Consider the following 18,779-nt stretch of genomic DNA (forward strand, 5'->3'; position numbering starts at 1 on the left):
TTTTTCCTAAAGAGCATGCAAAATTATTATGAGGTAATGATTTCAAATCCTGAGGTTAATCGGACTCTGGAAACTTTACGTAGTAGCTAATGATGGTGGTAAGTTTTACCACATACACATTTTGTACCTTGAGTTGCACTAGGGCTCTTGATGGATTTCTTCTTCTTCTTCCCTTTTTTGAAAAGACATTTTCTTCTTTTCAACTAGACTTTATTCTACAATAAACATCTAATTTTTTTTCTAAAAAATGTTGGGATTATAATAAAAAATTATATTAATTTCAAAATTTGAGTGAATTAGGTAATTTTTAAAACACAAATTGTGTCATGACCAATGTGTCTGTATGTTCAACATCTAATTTCATAAAGAAAAATGTATAGAGCTTATATTCGGATTTTAAATAGAAAATTATATAGATGGTATATATAACTCAATATCTATTTAAAAACATTGAGAAAAAAAATATATATATGTATATGTATGTGTGTGTATTTATGTGTTACTCTAATTTCTAATTATCATATCATAGATGTCAATACATAAAATTGAACAAATTAAAATATAACAAGTTATGAAACAATGTACAAAGTGAAAATAGTATATGTAGATCATGAGGTCTTTAAATTTCACCAGTTAAAAATAAACAAGTTATGAAATAAAGTAGAAAGTGAAATTGTATCTTTTAGAAGACATGGATAATGGTGTTGAAATTAGGGTAAATGTGCAGGGGGGTTTTGTTTTTGGGGACAGTGTGTGTGGGTGAGGGAGAGAGGTGGATGAGAATGACACATTTGTGTTTATAAACATACCACAAAATTTATATGCATATAAAATCTTATTAGTTTTCTAAAATAGAAAAGGAACATTATACTAATTATAATTATTATATAAAAATTAACTATGTACAAAATTCTAATGGAATAAATAGGTTAAAATTGAATAATATTTTTAAAGAAAAAAATTAATGTACTAAATTATTGTAGAATGAAGTCTCAGTTCAAAAAGATGAAAATGTGTGTTTGAAAAAAGGAAGAAGAAGAACCCATCAAGAACCCCACATATAGACCTTCCATCTACAACTCAAGGAACAAAAATTGTATGTGGTAAAACTTAATACCATCATTAGCTACCTCGTCATCTAGCATTCATTTTACCTCATAACAGTTTTACATGTTGTTTAGGAAAAATTTTTATGAAATAAGAGGAAAAGTCCACCATTGCTCGATGATGAAACTCTCTCCAAATGGTTTGAAACACTCAAAACCGCCTGTTTTAACAAGTTAGTATTCATATAGAACTGTTTATTAACTATTTGTTGGTCAGTGGTCATTTCTGTTTAATTTTTATTTAAATTAATAGCTATTTGTTTACCTTCTAATTAAGACCCTGGTGCTCAAAAAATGAGAGATTTTGATGGAAATGATGCTTTTCTTAAAGAAAAAGAAATGTCCACATTTATGTTTCCTTTAAATATGTCTGATGGTGAACCTCTCTCCATGTGGTCTAAAGCTATGAAGACTGCTGCTCATACTACAAATGCTGCTCATACTACAAGTAACTAGTGTACATATTAAAATTTGTTTTCACACAAAATGTTATTACTTTTTATTATATATTTATTTGTGGACCAATGTACAAAAATTGTAGTGAAGTTTTGTTTTATGACCATCGCAATCTATTGATCCTCGATAGACTTTTTATATAATAAGTTAGCTAGTGTCATAATGAAGACCTTGCTCACATTTGTAGCAGTTTTTTGTAATACACTTTTTGCTGTGCACCCACCTCGTAGGGGTGGAAATTTAATCAATATACTACAATTTGTAGTCAAGATATTGTTATCCCATCCTCTCAATGTAATCATCATATTTTATCATTTGTTAAGAGAAGCCCACTCTAGAAGAGTATTGAGTCTATGTCGGTATTTGGCATGTTCACCCCCATAATCCACACATTCAAACCTTGTTCTCAAAAAAAAGGTTCTCGTGAAGGATCGACAATAACTTTAATGGTTGCCTTTGTCAATGTTGTTGAGAAGACATACACCTTGCAACCTCATGACCCAAAAAAAATTTTAGATGATATGGTGGAAATCCATCATAAATTGGAATATAATGGGTTTGATGTCAATGTATTATGTGAGCATGTAATGTAATTGCTATCAATAAAGGACAAGCGGGAAGAACATAAAGCTAAGGAAAAGAAACCTACAGATCAGGTCGAGGAAGAGGAAAAATATATTTAAGATTTGGATAATCGCATACGTTTACTCGAAGATTAGCTTGCCTTGGCTTTGTCAATTAAGGAGCACAAAAATTCAACTGTTGCTCATCTGAGATAAGATTAGCAATTTCATTGGTGGTACAAGGAGAGGGCACTTTACCCCTTCTTTCATAAAGATTTTTCCTAAAGAGCATGCAAAATTATTATGAGGTAAAATAGATGTGAGATGACTAGGTAGCTAATTATGGTGGTAAGTTTTACCATATACAAATTTTGTACCTTGAGTTGCACACGAGGGTCTATATGGGGTTCTTGATGGAGTTCTTCTTCTTCCTTTTTTAACACACATTTTCTTCTTTTTCAACTAGACTTTATTCTAGAAAATGCGGATATTTCTTATTCTTTCAGCAAAGCATATTTTCCATCAAACTCTCTTATTTTCTCAGCACCGGTGTCTAAATTAGGAGGTACAAATATAATTAATTTAAATAAAAACTAAATAAAAATGACCACTTACCAACAAAGAGTTAACAATATGTTCTATATGGACACTAACTTGTTAAAATCATGAGTGTTTCGAACCATTTGGAGAGAGGGTCATCATGGACCAATTTCAATGGTGGTACAAGGAGGGTGGATTTTTCCACTTTTTTCATAAAGATTTTTCCTAAACAGCATGCACAATTATTATCAGGTAAAATAGATGCTAGATGACTAGGTAGGTAATTGTGGTGGTAAGTTTTATCACATACACTTTTTGAACCTTGGTTTGGAGACCGGTCTATATGGGTTCTTCTTCTTCCTTTTTTTAAAGACACATTTTCTTCTTTTTCTACTGGACTTTATTCTACAATAAACATCTAGTTTTTTTTCTAAAATTTTTTGGAATTATAATAAAAAATTATATTAATTTCAAAATTTGAGTGAATTAGGCAATTTTGAAAACACAAATTGTGTCATGACCTATGTGTCCGTATGTTCAACATCTAATTTCATATCTAAAAAATGTATAAAGCTTATATTGGGATTTTAAATAGAAAATTATATAGATGGTATATATAACTCAATATCTATTTAAGAGCTTTGAAATATATATATATATATATGTGTGTGTATGTATGTGTATTTATATGTTACTCTAATTTCTAATTATCATATCATAGATGTCAATACATAAAATTGAACAAATTAAAATATAACAAGTTATGAAATAATGTACAAAGTGAAAATATTATATGTAGATCATGAGGGTTGTTAAATTTCTCCAATTAAAAATGAACAAGTTATGAAATAAAGTTGAAAGTGAAAATTGTACCTGCAGACATGGTGTTGAAATTGGGGTGAATGTGCACCAAAGTTTTGTTTTTAGGGAGCGTGTGTGTTTGAGGGTGAGATCTTTTAGCAGACATGAATAATAGTGTTGAAATTGGGGTAAATGTGCAAGGAAGTTTTGTTTTTGGGAGGTTGTGTGTTGGTGGTGTGTTGGTGAGGGAGAGAGGGGGACTAGAATGACACATGTGACAATTTGCGTTTGTAAACATACCATAGAATTTATATGCAAACATAATCTTATTCTTTATCTAAAATAAAAAAAGGAACATTAGACTTATTATATTTAATATATGAAAATTAACTATGTATAAAATTCTAATAAATTAAATAGGTTAAAATTAAATAGTATTTATAAAGAAAAAAGAATATACTAAGTTCAATATTACATTAATTTAAATAAATTTACTTAAAAATGACTAAGATGAAGGTATATTTTGAAGAATATAATGTTTACTGAAAATAAAAAAATTATAATTAGGTTACCTTATTTGTTATTTATTTGAGGCAATTATGGAATATTTAATATAATTTACAGTATCCATTTTAAGAAGAATTTTTTATAAAATTATATTATATATGTGCATATATATTTATATATGTATATATATTACATTGATTTGTAGTATTCTAAGTTCTTCCACAATTTTCATGTCTTGTTGTTTAGATTTTATGTTTTTCTAGGTTTATCTTTTTTGTGCTCTTCCAATTATTTTTGATTTATTAATATTATTCTATCTCATATACATTGAATGTTATATTCAGTTTTTCAGTATATATATATATATTTATATATATTATTTATAAATATATTTATATATATAATATCTATAGGGGCTGTTCAAATAGAAAGAAGCTTAAAATTTAAACTAGAAACTAAGGTAATTAAGTAATGACCCACCACTTTAAAACTCAACCCACTTCCAACCTCACCTACTCACAAGCGGTTTCTGTATCACCTTCTTTACTCTCCATTATAACTAATCAACCACCATCTCGAATCTACCACCCACCACCATGTCCGATCTATCTCCACCCGCCATCATTACATACCACTAAATTCTTCGATTTCTATAATCACCTACCTTCAATCATTATTTATATCATATAAATCAATAGCTTGTATAACAGAAAATGATGAAGATGATCAAAGTTGAAAATAGAGGATAAAAGTGTTGGTGCTTGGGGTCTATTGAACAGTTACTCTGAAATAGGGGGAGATTATATATTAACAAAATATAAAATTTTTGAACAATCACCGATAACAACAATGAATTTCCAATAAAAAACACCGCATCTGAAATTTGAACATGATATATGAATACAAATACTAATACGTATGACTTCAATCACTAAAGCATACTACAACAATCACTGATTTATATCACACAAATCACCAATTTATATCATGAAAATCACCAAATTTTATATACGAGAAAGATATATAAAACATATTTTTATGACATAATTCGATAAAAATCGTCAATCTTTTTGGTCGGAGAAGTTAGTGATGATTTATTATATTAAGGGTATAATTAATTTATTAAGAATGAGGGGGGGGAGTGTTCCAATTGGTGCACTAGGATAAAGGGGTAGTACCGGATTAATGGTATATGATCGGGAAATAGATGGGACACCAAGAGAAAGGTGTGGTATAGTAGAAAGGTGTAGGGGAGAAAGGCAGTAAATCACTAATTATGCTTACTAGAATAACTAAAATTTAGAAAGTTCTGAAATTGTAGTAATTTCAGTTTAGTGATCCCGTTAAGTATAAATAGTGATCATCGTCAAAAATATAGCAAATATGGTATGCAAATTGATTGCTGGGAGATGGAGAAACATACAGTGAAGTCATATTTTAAAAAAAGGTTTGTCGATTAATGGAAAAAATAAATTAAAAATAATTAGAAAATTATTTATAAATAGATATACGTGAGGGAGTAACAGTTGGAATTTAAGGGAGGAGAGAGAAGGGGTTGTATAAAATTTGTGAGGTAGAGATTCAATTCAAGCTGTAAAATTAGTGGTTATCAATGGTTTCTAGATTTTCGAATAAGGTTTGTTTCTATTTGAATATTTTCTTTACTCATATATAAATATATATATATTATATTTTGTATAATTAAAATGATCTTTGCACAGGTATGTATTAAATTTTTTAAATTCATAAAAATTTCAAAACTATAGAATTAAAATATTCAAATAATATTATATAATGTAAATTATAATTTTACATGTATATAATATTTTTAAAAACTAATAAAGTCTTGATAAATTACAAATAATGAAACAAAATAGTACTTTGACATTCTATGGTTGAAAACTAGTTGACTTCATCTACAACATGTTTATATTGCAGAAAAGATGTGGATTTTTAAATAACAACCAGTTCATATGACACAATTTAGTTTCTTAATCGTCCTTGGTAAACTAGTAAACTAGTAACTCAACTAGTGTATTACACTATCTATTTTATGCAAGTAGTAGTGTAAGCAAGCTTGTTGGAGGTTACTTTGACTTGTTAGTCAACTAATTATATGACCTTGTGTTTTTACTAAAATTTATCGGTTAAAAGCTAAGTCTATACAATTTAGTATCTAAAAGTTTAAAGTAAGAATGTATAGAACAAGAACAATAAAAGTAATCGACTAAAGTAATCGATGACGCCGAAAACCCCCTTCGAAGGGTAAAAACCCAACCGTAATAATTCCACTATAATATTTTATATTAATTACAAGAGATGGATGTCTTAATAAATAAGTACAAAGTATATATATGGCTTCGTGTTTTCTCATTCATGGAATGATAGGGATGGAGAGTTTCTTATTATAATGGATATTTTGTGTGTTTTGTGTAGCTCCCTCCATTGTATATGACTCTTCTATTCATTTATATCCATGCAGTAGCCTTTTCTTGTTGTTGTAGGTCTTTGGACCACTTGTACATAATTGTGCTATTGAATAGGTAATGTAATAAACTATCTACCTATTTTTAAGGGTCGGTGCTTGACTTGGTTTTGGTGTCATGTTCCATTGGTCCAAACGGTGTGTACTTGTCATGAATCTTTAGGTGAATACAAAATCTTCTCGTTAGCACCTATGTGTCATTTTATGTAAAATTTGAGCACTAACAATTGACCCTAATTACATTGGGAGTGTTCAACACACAATAAAATTATCAGAATTGAAATGTATAAACATGTTTCATGACCTTTGGGGTGGGTATATTCAACATCTAGTTTCTTTATCTAAAATATTGTTGAGATTATAATAAATGATTAATAGAAATTTTAAAACTCTAATGACATATTGTAAATTTAAAAAAATTCATGGCCTCAGCGGGAGGTATATTTAACATCTGGTTTTTTATCTAAATTTTTTTTGGGATAATAATTAAAAAATTATGTTAATTTCGAAATTCAAATGAATTAGGCACATTTTAAAAAACAAATTGTGGCATGACCTATGTGTGTTTGTATGTTCAACATCTAATTTCATATCTAAAAAGATCTTATATTTGGATTTTAAATAGAAAATTAAATAGATTCCTCTGTTATGTGAGATCTTATATATAACTCAGTATCTATTTAACAGCATTGAGAAAATAAATAAATATATATGTATTTATGTATATGTATACCTATATGTATATGTATGTCTGTATATTTATGGGTTACTCTAATTTGTAATTATCATATCATAGATGTCAATACATAAAATTGAACAAATTAAAATATAATAAATTATGAAACAATGTACAAAGTGAAAATAATATCAGTAGATCATGAGTGTCATTAAATTCCACAAATTAAAAATAAACAAGTTATAAAATAAAGTAAAAAGTGAAAATTGTACCTCAAATCTTTTAGCAACATGGATACCTATCGAACGCTAAAAATTGTACTTGTGGCTTCAAGCTCTAAAGACCTTAAACACGGTTATTTAAACATATTGCAATTATAAATATATGTACATACTAAATATTTAGTTATCTATCATTTCAATGTTTTCATCCTCCACAAACATAATATGCCATTATTTGATAATAGCATATTATGTAGTTATATCTCTTTTATTCTCCATAGTATTTTTTTTGATGACATGAGCTATATAGATTCAACAAAAGTGAATTTTTTTTTATCAATAAAAACACAATTTTTTAAATATAAGCATTTGTTAAAAAAGTGGTATGTTTTGAATAGATTATTATAAGTAATATGTGATATAAATAAACATGGAATTAAAAGTATATACGGTTTAAATAATAAACTCTGTCACATCTTATTATATTCTACCTAAAATATTATTATTACATGGAGAACAAAATTCCAATTTATAATAGAATTAAAATGTCATGTTAATAAACATTAATAGACTTTTTATATTTACTAAAACATTATTCATGTGTTGTAAGTGACACCAAATTTAGTAGCATCATATTCTGTGATTGGCTAAGCAGATGGGATTTCATACTAAAATAACCTTAAAAAGTTTATGTGTTTAGGGTTAGATTATATACTAATCATAAAATCTAAATTATCACCTCTAACATTCAAAAACCTAAAGCAAATATAGATAAAAAAAGGAATTTTTTATTTTTTTTATCGAGTTAATTTGTTGACAACATGTGATGTTAAAGTTTTTGTACATATAAGGATTTTTGTTATGCCTAGCAATTTTACTCAAAATATTTTTAGTACATAATAAATTGGTTAGGAAATGATGTACAGAGGGACCTTGGACATGTAAAATGTTTAAAAATGATTTGGACACATAAATTTTAATCAAAAATGGCTTAAAGATATTTACAAAAACACAACACATTTGAACAAAAACATAGGCATGGTAAAAATGCATACTCTATTAATTGCTCTAGTAATTGTTGACCCAATGCCCATGGCTCTTTGTTGACATTTTGTTGCTCGGTATTCAAATTATTGTGATTCCTTTCACCTAGTACAAATGACTAAAGGTGAGAAAGTTTCACCACAAGGATACTTTGGCGAAATAGGGAGAATTTTTAGTGTTTATTTCCCTTAAAATATAAAAATGTGTGATGATGGACCTTACTTGATGTGGCTTGAAGCTCCAAAAACTCTAAACAAAGTTTTTTAGATATTTTGCAATTATAAATATAAGCACATACTAAAGATATAGTTACCTATCATTTCAATGTTTTGATCCTCCAAAAACATAATATGTCTTGACTAAACTATTGTCAAATAAAATCATGGCTCACGTTGAAAACGACAACCCGGATTATACACTACGCCATAAACGGCCTTATACAACATAATTATGTGATGTTGCCATAGATAATGTTGCCGTATCATTATGATAATCTACCATATTACAACATATTTTAATTATGTTAGCATAGGTCTTGTAAAGTGTTGTCAATCCATATATAAATTAAAATATTCAATTTTTTTTGAAAATAATTAAAATTATGCTGACGTATCACATGTGGGTCCCACATGGGGTTTCCCACTACTGACTTGTCACTGATGTTTTCTTTTTAAATAAAAAGTAATTGTTTAAAAAAACTTATATTTAAATAAAAAAATTGAAGATTTTCATTTATTTATATGTAAGTAGAGATTTTTAAAAAAATTAAAAAAAATAAATTATTAGCTTCCATTTTTTCTTTTCTTACTCAAATAAATTATGTACTATCTGCTTACTATATCTTCTTGACCTTGAACAGCAAGACTAAAATCCAACAAAAAGAAATCTAATCCAACGCTTATAAGAGACGCCAGCTCATCGATCCGTGTGAAACAAACCAAACAAACATATTCACAAATCTCCCTTTATACCTGTACCTGTACACATCTCGAGTTTCTCTGAATTCTCACAAATCAATCTCTCTCTCTTTATTTCCCCCAATTCTCAAACCCTAGATTTAAGTGATGACTCCCAAAGCAGCATAGAAGACGCCGGTCGAAAAGAATCGTGCTTTTGAGCTTATTAGGGGTGTCAGGTAATGTTGATTTGATCTTTGTTTGTGCCCTGTTTATATTGGGGATGGGTCTACAACAACTGTTTGTTATAGACCTGAATTTAACAAACACTTTTGTAGCCGTTGATCTGGGATTGGAGGGCTGGAACATTGGGGGGACCGCGGAAATTTTCAGCGGTCGGGCAGGACGGACCGCGGAAAATTTCTGCGGTTGGTACTGCTCCCTTATCCCCACCTGCTCCCTTATCCCCAACATTCCAGCAGATCTTCATTTCACCAGACAAAAATATCAAAATTTTCAAAAAAAAATCTACTCTCCAAGTTTACATTTTAGGCGATTTTGGGACATTTTCATCAAGAAATTCAAGTTGTTTTGTCAATTCAAGGTATATTTCTTGTCTTAAATTTCACATTTTCATGGCGGATAAATTATTTGCTCGTATGTTTCGTCATAAACGTCAAAACGAAAAAAAAGAGGCTATTGATTGTAGTTTACATCTTGATAGTTTAAATAGTAGTAAAGAACCTAAAACCCCTGTATATGTTGAAGATGATGATTTTGTAGATAGAAATGAGGAATTTATTAATTTAGATGACGATTTGGTTGATGTTGAAGATGAAAGTGATAGAAATGAGGTTGAAAATGAGGTTGAAAATGACAGTGATAATGTTGAGGGTGAGGATGAAGATGATAATGTAGAGGATGCAAATTTGTATGAAAATGTTGATGGGCGGGGAGTTCCATATTTGAATCAAATTTTTCAAAGTGTGGATGAGGCCGGTCATTTTTTTAGGGCTTATGCTTTATGAAATGGATTTTCTATTAAAATTCAAGCTAGCCATCGTAATAAAGACAACGAGATATAGGTCGTTTATATGTTTGTAGGCTTTATGGAAAAAGTGTCGTCGCCGAGAGTAGTCAAAATAAATGGCATAGAGAGGTTCTTCCTAAAAGCGAGTGCAAGGTGAGGATGTATGTCAATTATCAAAAGAAAAAACGTCACTGGGAGGTAACTAGCCTTGAATTGGTACACAACCACGGTCTTGTTTCCCCTAGTAAGATGAATTTGGTACAACGAGAAAGACATGTCAACACCGCGACCCGTAGTTTGATTAAAATGCTTTATGGTTCGGGGGTTCGTAATCGTCAAGTGATGAATGTGATTGGTAACATTCATGGAGGTAATGACAAAGTTGGTTTCAATGTTCAATATGTTAGGAATGTGTTAAGAGACGAGAGGAAAAAAAAGTTTGAGATTAGTGACGCCCAAGCGGGGTTGGACTTGTTGCATAGGTTGAATGAAGAAAGTAGTTCTAAATATTTTATTAGGACCGAAGTCGATGAAGAGAATCGCTTGAAGTGTCTAGTATGGATTGATCCGAGATGTATAATGGCTTACCAAAATTTTGGTGATGTTATGGCTTTTGATACCACTTATCGGACAAATAGGTATGCAATGCCATTTGTCCCATTTACCGGAGTCAATCATCATTATCAATCGGTAATTTTCGGGTTTGCATTGATGCGGGATGAACACGCGTCGACTTTTGTGTGGATTCTTCGTACTTGGCTTGAAGGTGTGGGGAATAATCCTCCATTGACTATAATCACGGATCAAGATCAAGCCATGGCAAGCGCTATTGCGGTTGTACTCTCGAATACTACCCATTTATTGTGTTCTTGGCACATTAGTCAAAAATTCCTGGAGAAATTAGCTCATTATTATTCGGCTTTTCCGGAATTCAAGACGGACTTCAACAATTGCATTTATAAATCTCTCACTGAATGTGTTTTTGAAGCTAGATGGGCGTCGTTTGTGAAAAAGTATCACTTGCAAGATCATAAATGGTTAAAGGGGTTATATGAGTTGAAACACAAGTGGATTCTTGCATATACTAGAAACAAATTTTCGGCATTTCAAAATAGTACATCGAGGAGTGAGGGGATGAATTCTTTTTTTATAAGTATGTGAGTTCGGCAACGGGTTTGAAGGAATTCATTGAAAATGCCCAAAAAGCATTGGCAAGGTAATTCATGAGGGAGAAGGAAGAAGATTATATCACCATTAATCTAAAACGTCCCATGAAATTGTATACCACATTAGAGTATAATGCTTCTTGTATATACACTAAGGAAATGTTTAGAAGATTTCAAGATGAATTAGTTGAGTCTTCAAAATACTTTGTTGAAAAAGACCGACGAGCTAGTGAAGAAGGGGAGAGAATTGGGGATGTTTATACGTACTATAGTTGTTATAGGCCAATGTCCGAGCCTACGAGAAGAAATGTTTATTTTGTGGCATTCGAGAAAGCAAGCTCTTTGGGAATGTGTACGTGTAGAATGCTTGAACATTCGGGGTCACCTTGTAGACACCTATTGGCGGTCTTCACTAAGAAACGGGTTTCGGAAATTCCCCCGTATTACATAAACCGGAGGTGGACAATGCATGCCAATAGAGTTGATGGCGTGTTGCCTTACAATTTGGATGTTGGACAAAGTCATGAGATGACCTCAACCGATCGATTTAATAGCATGACAATGTTAACCATGAGTTTTTGTCAAAGTAGCATTGCATCCAAGGAACGGTATGATTATGCCGTTGGAGTGATGAATCGAGAAATACCAATTCTCGAAAAAATGAGCATTGATGGAATTAAATCTTACGAAAGCAATTCGCAAGCTCCAAATGCAAGTGCTCATGAAGAAATAATTCTTTACCCTATTATGTCCCAAACTAAAGGGAGGAAGAAGGACGTTTGTTTCAAAAGTCCAATAGAATCGATTGGTAAAAAAGAGAAGCCGCCAAGAAGGTGCACTTATTGTCAAATGGAAGGCCATGATAAAAGGAAGTGTCCTAGTAGACTAGAAGATCTTAAAAATGTTCAAGAATCGCAATATAATTAGTGGTGTACTATTTTGTAACCGAATGTTGTAATCTTTAAATGGATTTGAATTTTAAGTGTTTAACATTGCTTTCTTTTTTGTTATGTTTTATTGTCATATAATTGCCAATTATTGTCATATAATTGTGTTTTATTGTGATAGGTAACATGACTAGCGAGTATAGTGGTGAGAATAACTCCGATCATAGTTTTGATTCGGTTTCCCACGTTAGCAACACATTCTCGGACTCCCTACCAAGCGACTCGTGGTATGAGGATAATGACGAGGAAGATGTGGTCTCACCAACCTTTAGTGAGATGGAAGATGCATGTGCCGAGTTGATGCCTCTTGTGGACAATGACGAGCCGCCCCATGTGGAGGAAGAGGAAACGGACTTGTACCCACCCGATGAGGAGGCTTATAGGGCCAAAAATTGGATCGAGGCATGCAATTGGATGGAGGGTACTGAACCGTGGAGATTGGTGAACTCTCATCCGGATCCGTACTTCCTTCCGATCTTGAATTTGGGCAACAACACGCCCGATGGAAAATGGAAAAAATCCGGATGGAATGGCGGTAAGCTTGTTAAATGTGATCGGATTGCCGATATTGTAAACTTGAGGCCTCGTGAGGGTTGTAATATGGACCAAATACGCATCGAATATGTGAAGGGTTGGGTTTGACACCTAATGGGAGGGACGGAGAGGGAACACGGGACATGTTTTGTAAGATTTCGTCTCTACGATGGCTCAAATACGATTCCCGTTACCATTTGGAACGACTCAAACCCTTACCCTTGGAAACTTACGGAAGGCCATATCCGTGATGGTTGTGTACTTGTTCTCTACCATATTGCATGCTTCGTGGATACTACGCAAGGAGTTGCTCAACACCGGTTATCCGGTGGTCTTTCTAATATACTAGGTATTTTTGGTTAGGACCAATATATTTCATAAAATTTAGTGGATTGTATTGATCGTGTAATTTTCATTCGAATCTATGTATTTTCATTGAATTTTATATGAATTTATATGAATCTTCTATGAATTAAAGTATGAAATTTGAGATTGAAAGTGTACCTAAAAATTTGAGATTGAAAAGTAAAATTTGCAAGTCGAACTATACATTACAAATTGTTATGAAATGTATTGAAAAGTTTTTTTCAATATTTGGACAAGCGTTGACTTTCGATGACTTTTTTAAGGAATTTTCAATTTAACGTAAAAAATGAAAAAAAATAATTTTTTTTTGAAAATCACTCATTACCATATTTTAGGACTTTTGAGAGTAGTTTGGATTAGTGGAAGTTAGTTTAGGACTAACTTCCAAAAATTAAGCAATTTCAACAGAAGATTAATTTGCACATACTCTGTTTCCCCTGTCTTTGCTCTATTTTTAGGGGCAAAAAACAAAACTGATGGACCGCGGAAATTTTCCGCGGTTGGGCTGTAGACGGACCGCGGAAATTTTCCGTGGTTGGGGCCATTAAATTGTTTTTTTGCAGATTGAAAACAGAGCAGCCATGAAATTCACAACCAAATTCACAACCAAATCCACAACCAAATTTCACCAAAATCCCAACACCTACAACACCAAAATCCACCAAATTCCACCAAAATCTTCCAAATTCCACCAAAATCCACAACAACCCAAAATGCTCAAAAATAACAAAAATCCAACAAAATTAAACAACGTCAAACCAAACAAACCAAATAAATCAAATAAAACCCAACAACATAAAATTAAATCCAACTACATAATTCAACAACCTAAAATCAAATGAAATCCAACTACATAATCCGACAACCTAAAATGAAATGCAATCTAAATACATAATCCGACAAACTAAAACACTATGAAATTCAACTACGAAGCCTCGTGACGCCTACGCATACGAATCCCGGGAATCCCCATTGCCTTCCCTAACTAAAGCTCCCTGGCTATCCGATACCTAAAGGTATCCACCTCCTCCTGCGACCAATTTGGTACCTCAGGTAAGTCATATCCTTGTGTGAAGTAGTCCATGTACTTCATCACATAAACACCACAATCATTAGAGTTTCGTTGCTTTGGCCTGGATGGTAGAGCTTGGACCTCGGCTGAAGTAGGGTCAAGCCCATCGACTGGGTGTACCATATGTAATAGCCTCGGCAACAACCATGACTGCAATGAAATTATGATCTAAGAATGAATATAATATACAATTGGTAAGGACTATATAGAAGACAGTAATAGTAGAGGAACATACCACCACTCGTATATCCTCACGATAATCCGGCTCGTCATTCATTGAATCTATGATAAGACCTTCAAATTGTCTAGTACCGCACATGAACAAAACCCAATGCACATCTCCGACACAACATGGGATGAATATGTAGTCCGCCTCGAGAACGGAAGGACCAATAGTAGCACTGGAAAAACCGGTAAAGCTACGTAATGCTTTATTCCATGCCCTCTGCAATGTATCTCCACCGACCCTCGATGCTTTTCTGATTTTCTTCACATGTCCTTTCCCAAGAACCATGAAGTAGGGATCCATGAAATAATAGACGGGTTTCCTCTCCCATATACCTCCAGTGTGAATCTCCTCCTCCCGAGTCTTTAGCAATCCCTGCAAGTATATATGAATGCAACAAGTAAAATAAATGCAACAAGTAAAATTAATGCAACAAGTAAAATAAATGCAAAAACTAAAATATATTAGACAACGAACAATACCATATAAGTGTATATGATCCTGTCATCAACCCATGTTCCTGGAGCCAGACTCTGCATAGCTGATGCATAGACGTGATAGTCCTGAACACTAAGACCACCGGAATTACTCGGCGCCATCCCAAAGCCCCATCCCCAATCTGAATATATAGCATTCTTCTTTGTCATGCTGAGACTCTTAGTGATACTCCACTTCTCCTCTTTCATCCTGTAGGATGCAAGCTTCGCGGGCCTACTAGATGAGGCAATAGCCTGGGGTGGCTGAGACAAATGCTGGGATGGCTGTGTCATGTCAACGACATCCTGGGCAGGAATGGCTGGAATATCAAAGTCGTCAGCCAAAGGTGCAATGAAATCTGATTTTATGTTCTGAAATTTGGGAGGTCTGTAGGCGGGTCCTTTGATCTTCTTCATGAACCGAGAGAATGGTGTGAGGAAGGTAGCAGAAATGCTCCCAAACTCCTCCACAAACTCAGGAGGAACCCTAGCATCCAGCTACTTCAACATATTAAGCCCGACAACCATCTACAAATAAAAACAAGCAAACATTTTTTCATTAATTCCACAAGGATATCATATCATCAAGATGAAATACGTGTGAATATAAATTTGGTAGTGTGTGGGGGTGTAATGTGAAATATGCATATTTGTAAAACACTTACAAGTTCATAGCCCTCGAGGCTATCATACAACTCCCTCATCTTGTACTGCTGCTGAAGCTGTGGATCGGGCTTCCCTATGCGCATACGAGATATATCAGCATACCACGCCATGTAATCAGCCTCCGAAGCTATGTCTACCGAGTCATCAACAAGGCCATCCAAATCTGAACAGAACCTGGCCCATTTGCCAATATCAATAAACCACCACACCAGCCAATCCTCCCCTGCAAATGTGGCATCCTTAGCCCCCTGTAACCAACCATGTTCACCGGTGCCCGTGGAATCTGGGGACTAGAACCAAACTGTCTCGACACCCTGTCTGGATGCTGCCACTCGACCATGTCGTAACATACAAGGGGAACTCGACCACACCCAGCTAACTGTGCCTGTATCATCTCGATGTCCATAACATCCTCGAACCTAGCATACGGCCTCCAGACCACCTCATCACCAGCAACACCATCAAAATCACCCCTATAGAACGGTAAGCTGTGGCGAGGGCCTGACATCCTGCGCTTCTTCGAAACCCCGACATGAGTATCACTAGCATAGGCCCATCCCTCAGCAACCGGATAATCCTCCTGACCGGGAGATCGTAAAGGCACGCCAATACGAGGAAATCTCTCGTAAGACCAAACCTGTAACACACAGTCACAACAAGCAATGCTCTTGCTGCCCTTCCTTGCAACAATCTCCAAACCCCGGTATATATGAGCTAACACAACTGCACCCCAAGCATAATAAGGAATCTTCCGTATATTAATCAATGGGTGCATATACCGAACATGAACAAAAGAGCGGTTGATGCTGGGGAAGAGGATATAACCCATAATGAATAGCAGATACGCCTTGGTATGTACAACCGTGGCCCTCATATTATACTTCTCAGGCTTCTGTGCACCATATCTCTCAAACAACCACCCCAACTTGATGTTATTCCGATACAAAGCCTCCTTCACCTCCTTCACCTCTACCTCGGTCAAAGGCTCAAACCAATTATTAGCAAAATACGCCGCCTTGTTCTCTATCACCCCACAAGTCAGCGCATCCCCCTGAACTGGCACCCCTAAAATAAACCCTACATCCTCCAATGTAACAGTCATCTCCCCCTGCCTCATGAAGAAAGTATTGGTCTCAGGTCTCCAACGCTCCACCAAAGCAGATATCAACCGAGTGTCAGTAGCCAAGACAACAGCAGGGTCTGCCAAACCCCCAAACCCAAGCATGTATAGCAATTTCCGCTGTGGTCTCCTTAACTTCCACAAGTGCAATGACTTGTTCCCCGAATAGCTCTGCAACTCATCTCTCCCTGCACCATCCCAAACATCCTCAATGACGTGATACCGATTATCCCAAATAATATTATGCGCGTTAGGACCCGGCAACATATTCCCGAAATCATCAAAATTATCCATACCTGAAAATATTGCCAACAAAATTCATCAATCACCACAATAAAAACACCACAACGTACACAATAAAAACAATCACCACATATATAAACACCAAGTTCACAATACATTCGAAATAACTACCCATTATTTCAAACAAAATTATATGTTAATTGCATCCATACTTTTACACTAACAAAACTCGAATTTAACACTAAATTTATCATTACAAATTCGAATTATATATAAATTAAATTAAAATTCGAAGTATAAATAAATTAAGGGTGGGTTAATAATTCGATTCATCCTACAAATTATCCTAAAATTTGGAATTTACTATTTAGCACTAAAATTATCACGAATAATCCTAAAATAAAATTAATCCTACATATTCGAATTATCACTAAAATTGTATTGTAACACTAAATTCAATTTATAAATAAAATAAGGGTTAATAATTCGCATTATCCTAAATATTATCCTAAAAAATGGATTTTACTATTTAGCACTAAAAATATCACGAATAATTCTAAATTTATTCATAAATTGTCACGAATTTATCCTAAATTTATTCCAAATTTATTCCAAAATATCCTAAATTTATTCCAAAATATTTGAATTAACACTAATATTCGAATTAAAAATAAAAATTCGAATTTAATACAATAAATTAATTCTAAATTAACACTAATTTTAATTCCACAAGGATATTAAAAATTCGAATTAAAATTTTAAATTCGAATTAAAATAATAAATTTGATTATTAAAATTTCGAATGGAAATTGTAAATTCGAATTAACATTAAAAATTCGAATTTAATACACTAAATTAATTCTAAATTAACATTAATTTATCCTAAAAATCGAATTAAATAAATTCCAAATTATGAACCTTAGAAATTCTAAAATTTCGAATTTAATCATAGTACGATTCATATGTTAATTCATTACAAAGATTCATACATACACTACAAGAAATTTGCAATCAGACAACACTTGACAAACAACGGTTAAAAAAAAACCGTCGTCCTAAAAAATCATACAACGGTGAATTGATTTTACAGAAAAAACAGTTGTGTGAGATCCAGAACAAACAACGGATATTCATCTTTTTTAAACTGTTGTACAAGTTGTATCCTCTCATCGAGTCAAACAATAGTTTTTTAAATATAGTGTTGTTGTAGATCTTTAACATAACGATTACAAACCGTTGTTACTATGTTAACGTATAGGGATATAAGACAACGGTTTTGACATTACATTGTGTAATTGAGACAACGGTTTTTTAGAAAGGTTGTCCTCTAAACCATCAAACAACGGAACGAAACCGTTGTCTGAGGAATTTCAATGGGTACCACGTATTGAGGTGGCAACACGTGATAGGTGGTAAATCATTCACAAGGATTGCTGACGTGGCGAAATTAGAGCCCTTCATTGATATGAGATTTGATATTGGCCGTTAGATCGAAAAATAGCCGAATTCTTATACAACGGTTTTATGTTAAAACAAAAGTGTTATCTTAGTTGGTCTCATACAAGCTTTTAGATATTACGTTGTGTAATTCACACAACAGTTTTTACAAGGGTTGTCTTAGAAAACTTCATACAACGG

General features: G+C 33.1%; 2 protein-coding genes across 2 annotated transcripts; both read left to right on the plus strand.

The window, feature by feature from the left end:
- The first annotated feature begins 1,400 nt into the window (after positions 1-1,400).
- On the plus strand, positions 1,401-11,486 carry LOC141695816 (protein FAR1-RELATED SEQUENCE 5-like). Its single transcript, XM_074500029.1, has 3 exons — positions 1,401-1,554; positions 9,634-9,727; positions 10,400-11,486. The coding sequence occupies exons 1-3, from the start codon at positions 1,401-1,403 to the stop codon at positions 11,484-11,486; spliced, it is 1,335 nt and encodes a 444-aa protein (XP_074356130.1).
- A 62-nt stretch (positions 11,487-11,548) lies between these two features.
- On the plus strand, positions 11,549-12,418 carry LOC141695817 (protein FAR1-RELATED SEQUENCE 5-like). The gene has a single exon (XM_074500030.1). It carries the CDS (start codon positions 11,549-11,551, stop codon positions 12,416-12,418), a length of 870 nt encoding a protein of 289 aa, XP_074356131.1.
- The last annotated feature ends 6,361 nt before the right edge of the window (positions 12,419-18,779 follow it).

This window comes from Apium graveolens, chromosome 11 (assembly GCF_009905375.1).
Source record: "Apium graveolens cultivar Ventura chromosome 11, ASM990537v1, whole genome shotgun sequence".
NCBI classification, from domain to species: domain Eukaryota; kingdom Viridiplantae; phylum Streptophyta; class Magnoliopsida; order Apiales; family Apiaceae; genus Apium; species Apium graveolens.

What these genes read in the sequence shown, in the direction of transcription:
- LOC141695817 (XM_074500030.1), top strand. Translation starts at nt 11,549, where the DNA reads ATGAGGGAGAAGGAAGAAGATTATATCACCATTAATCTAAAACGTCCC.
- LOC141695816 (XM_074500029.1), top strand. Translation starts at nt 1,401, where the DNA reads ATGAGAGATTTTGATGGAAATGATGCTTTTCTTAAAGAAAAAGAAATG. An exon ending in AAATGCTGCTCATACTACAA is followed by an intron (nt 1,555 to 9,633) that starts GTAACTAGTGTA and finishes ACACTTTTGTAG; the next exon opens with CCGTTGATCTGGGATTGGAG. An exon ending in GCGGAAAATTTCTGCGGTTG is followed by an intron (nt 9,728 to 10,399) that starts GTACTGCTCCCT and finishes ATATGTTTGTAG; the next exon opens with GCTTTATGGAAAAAGTGTCG.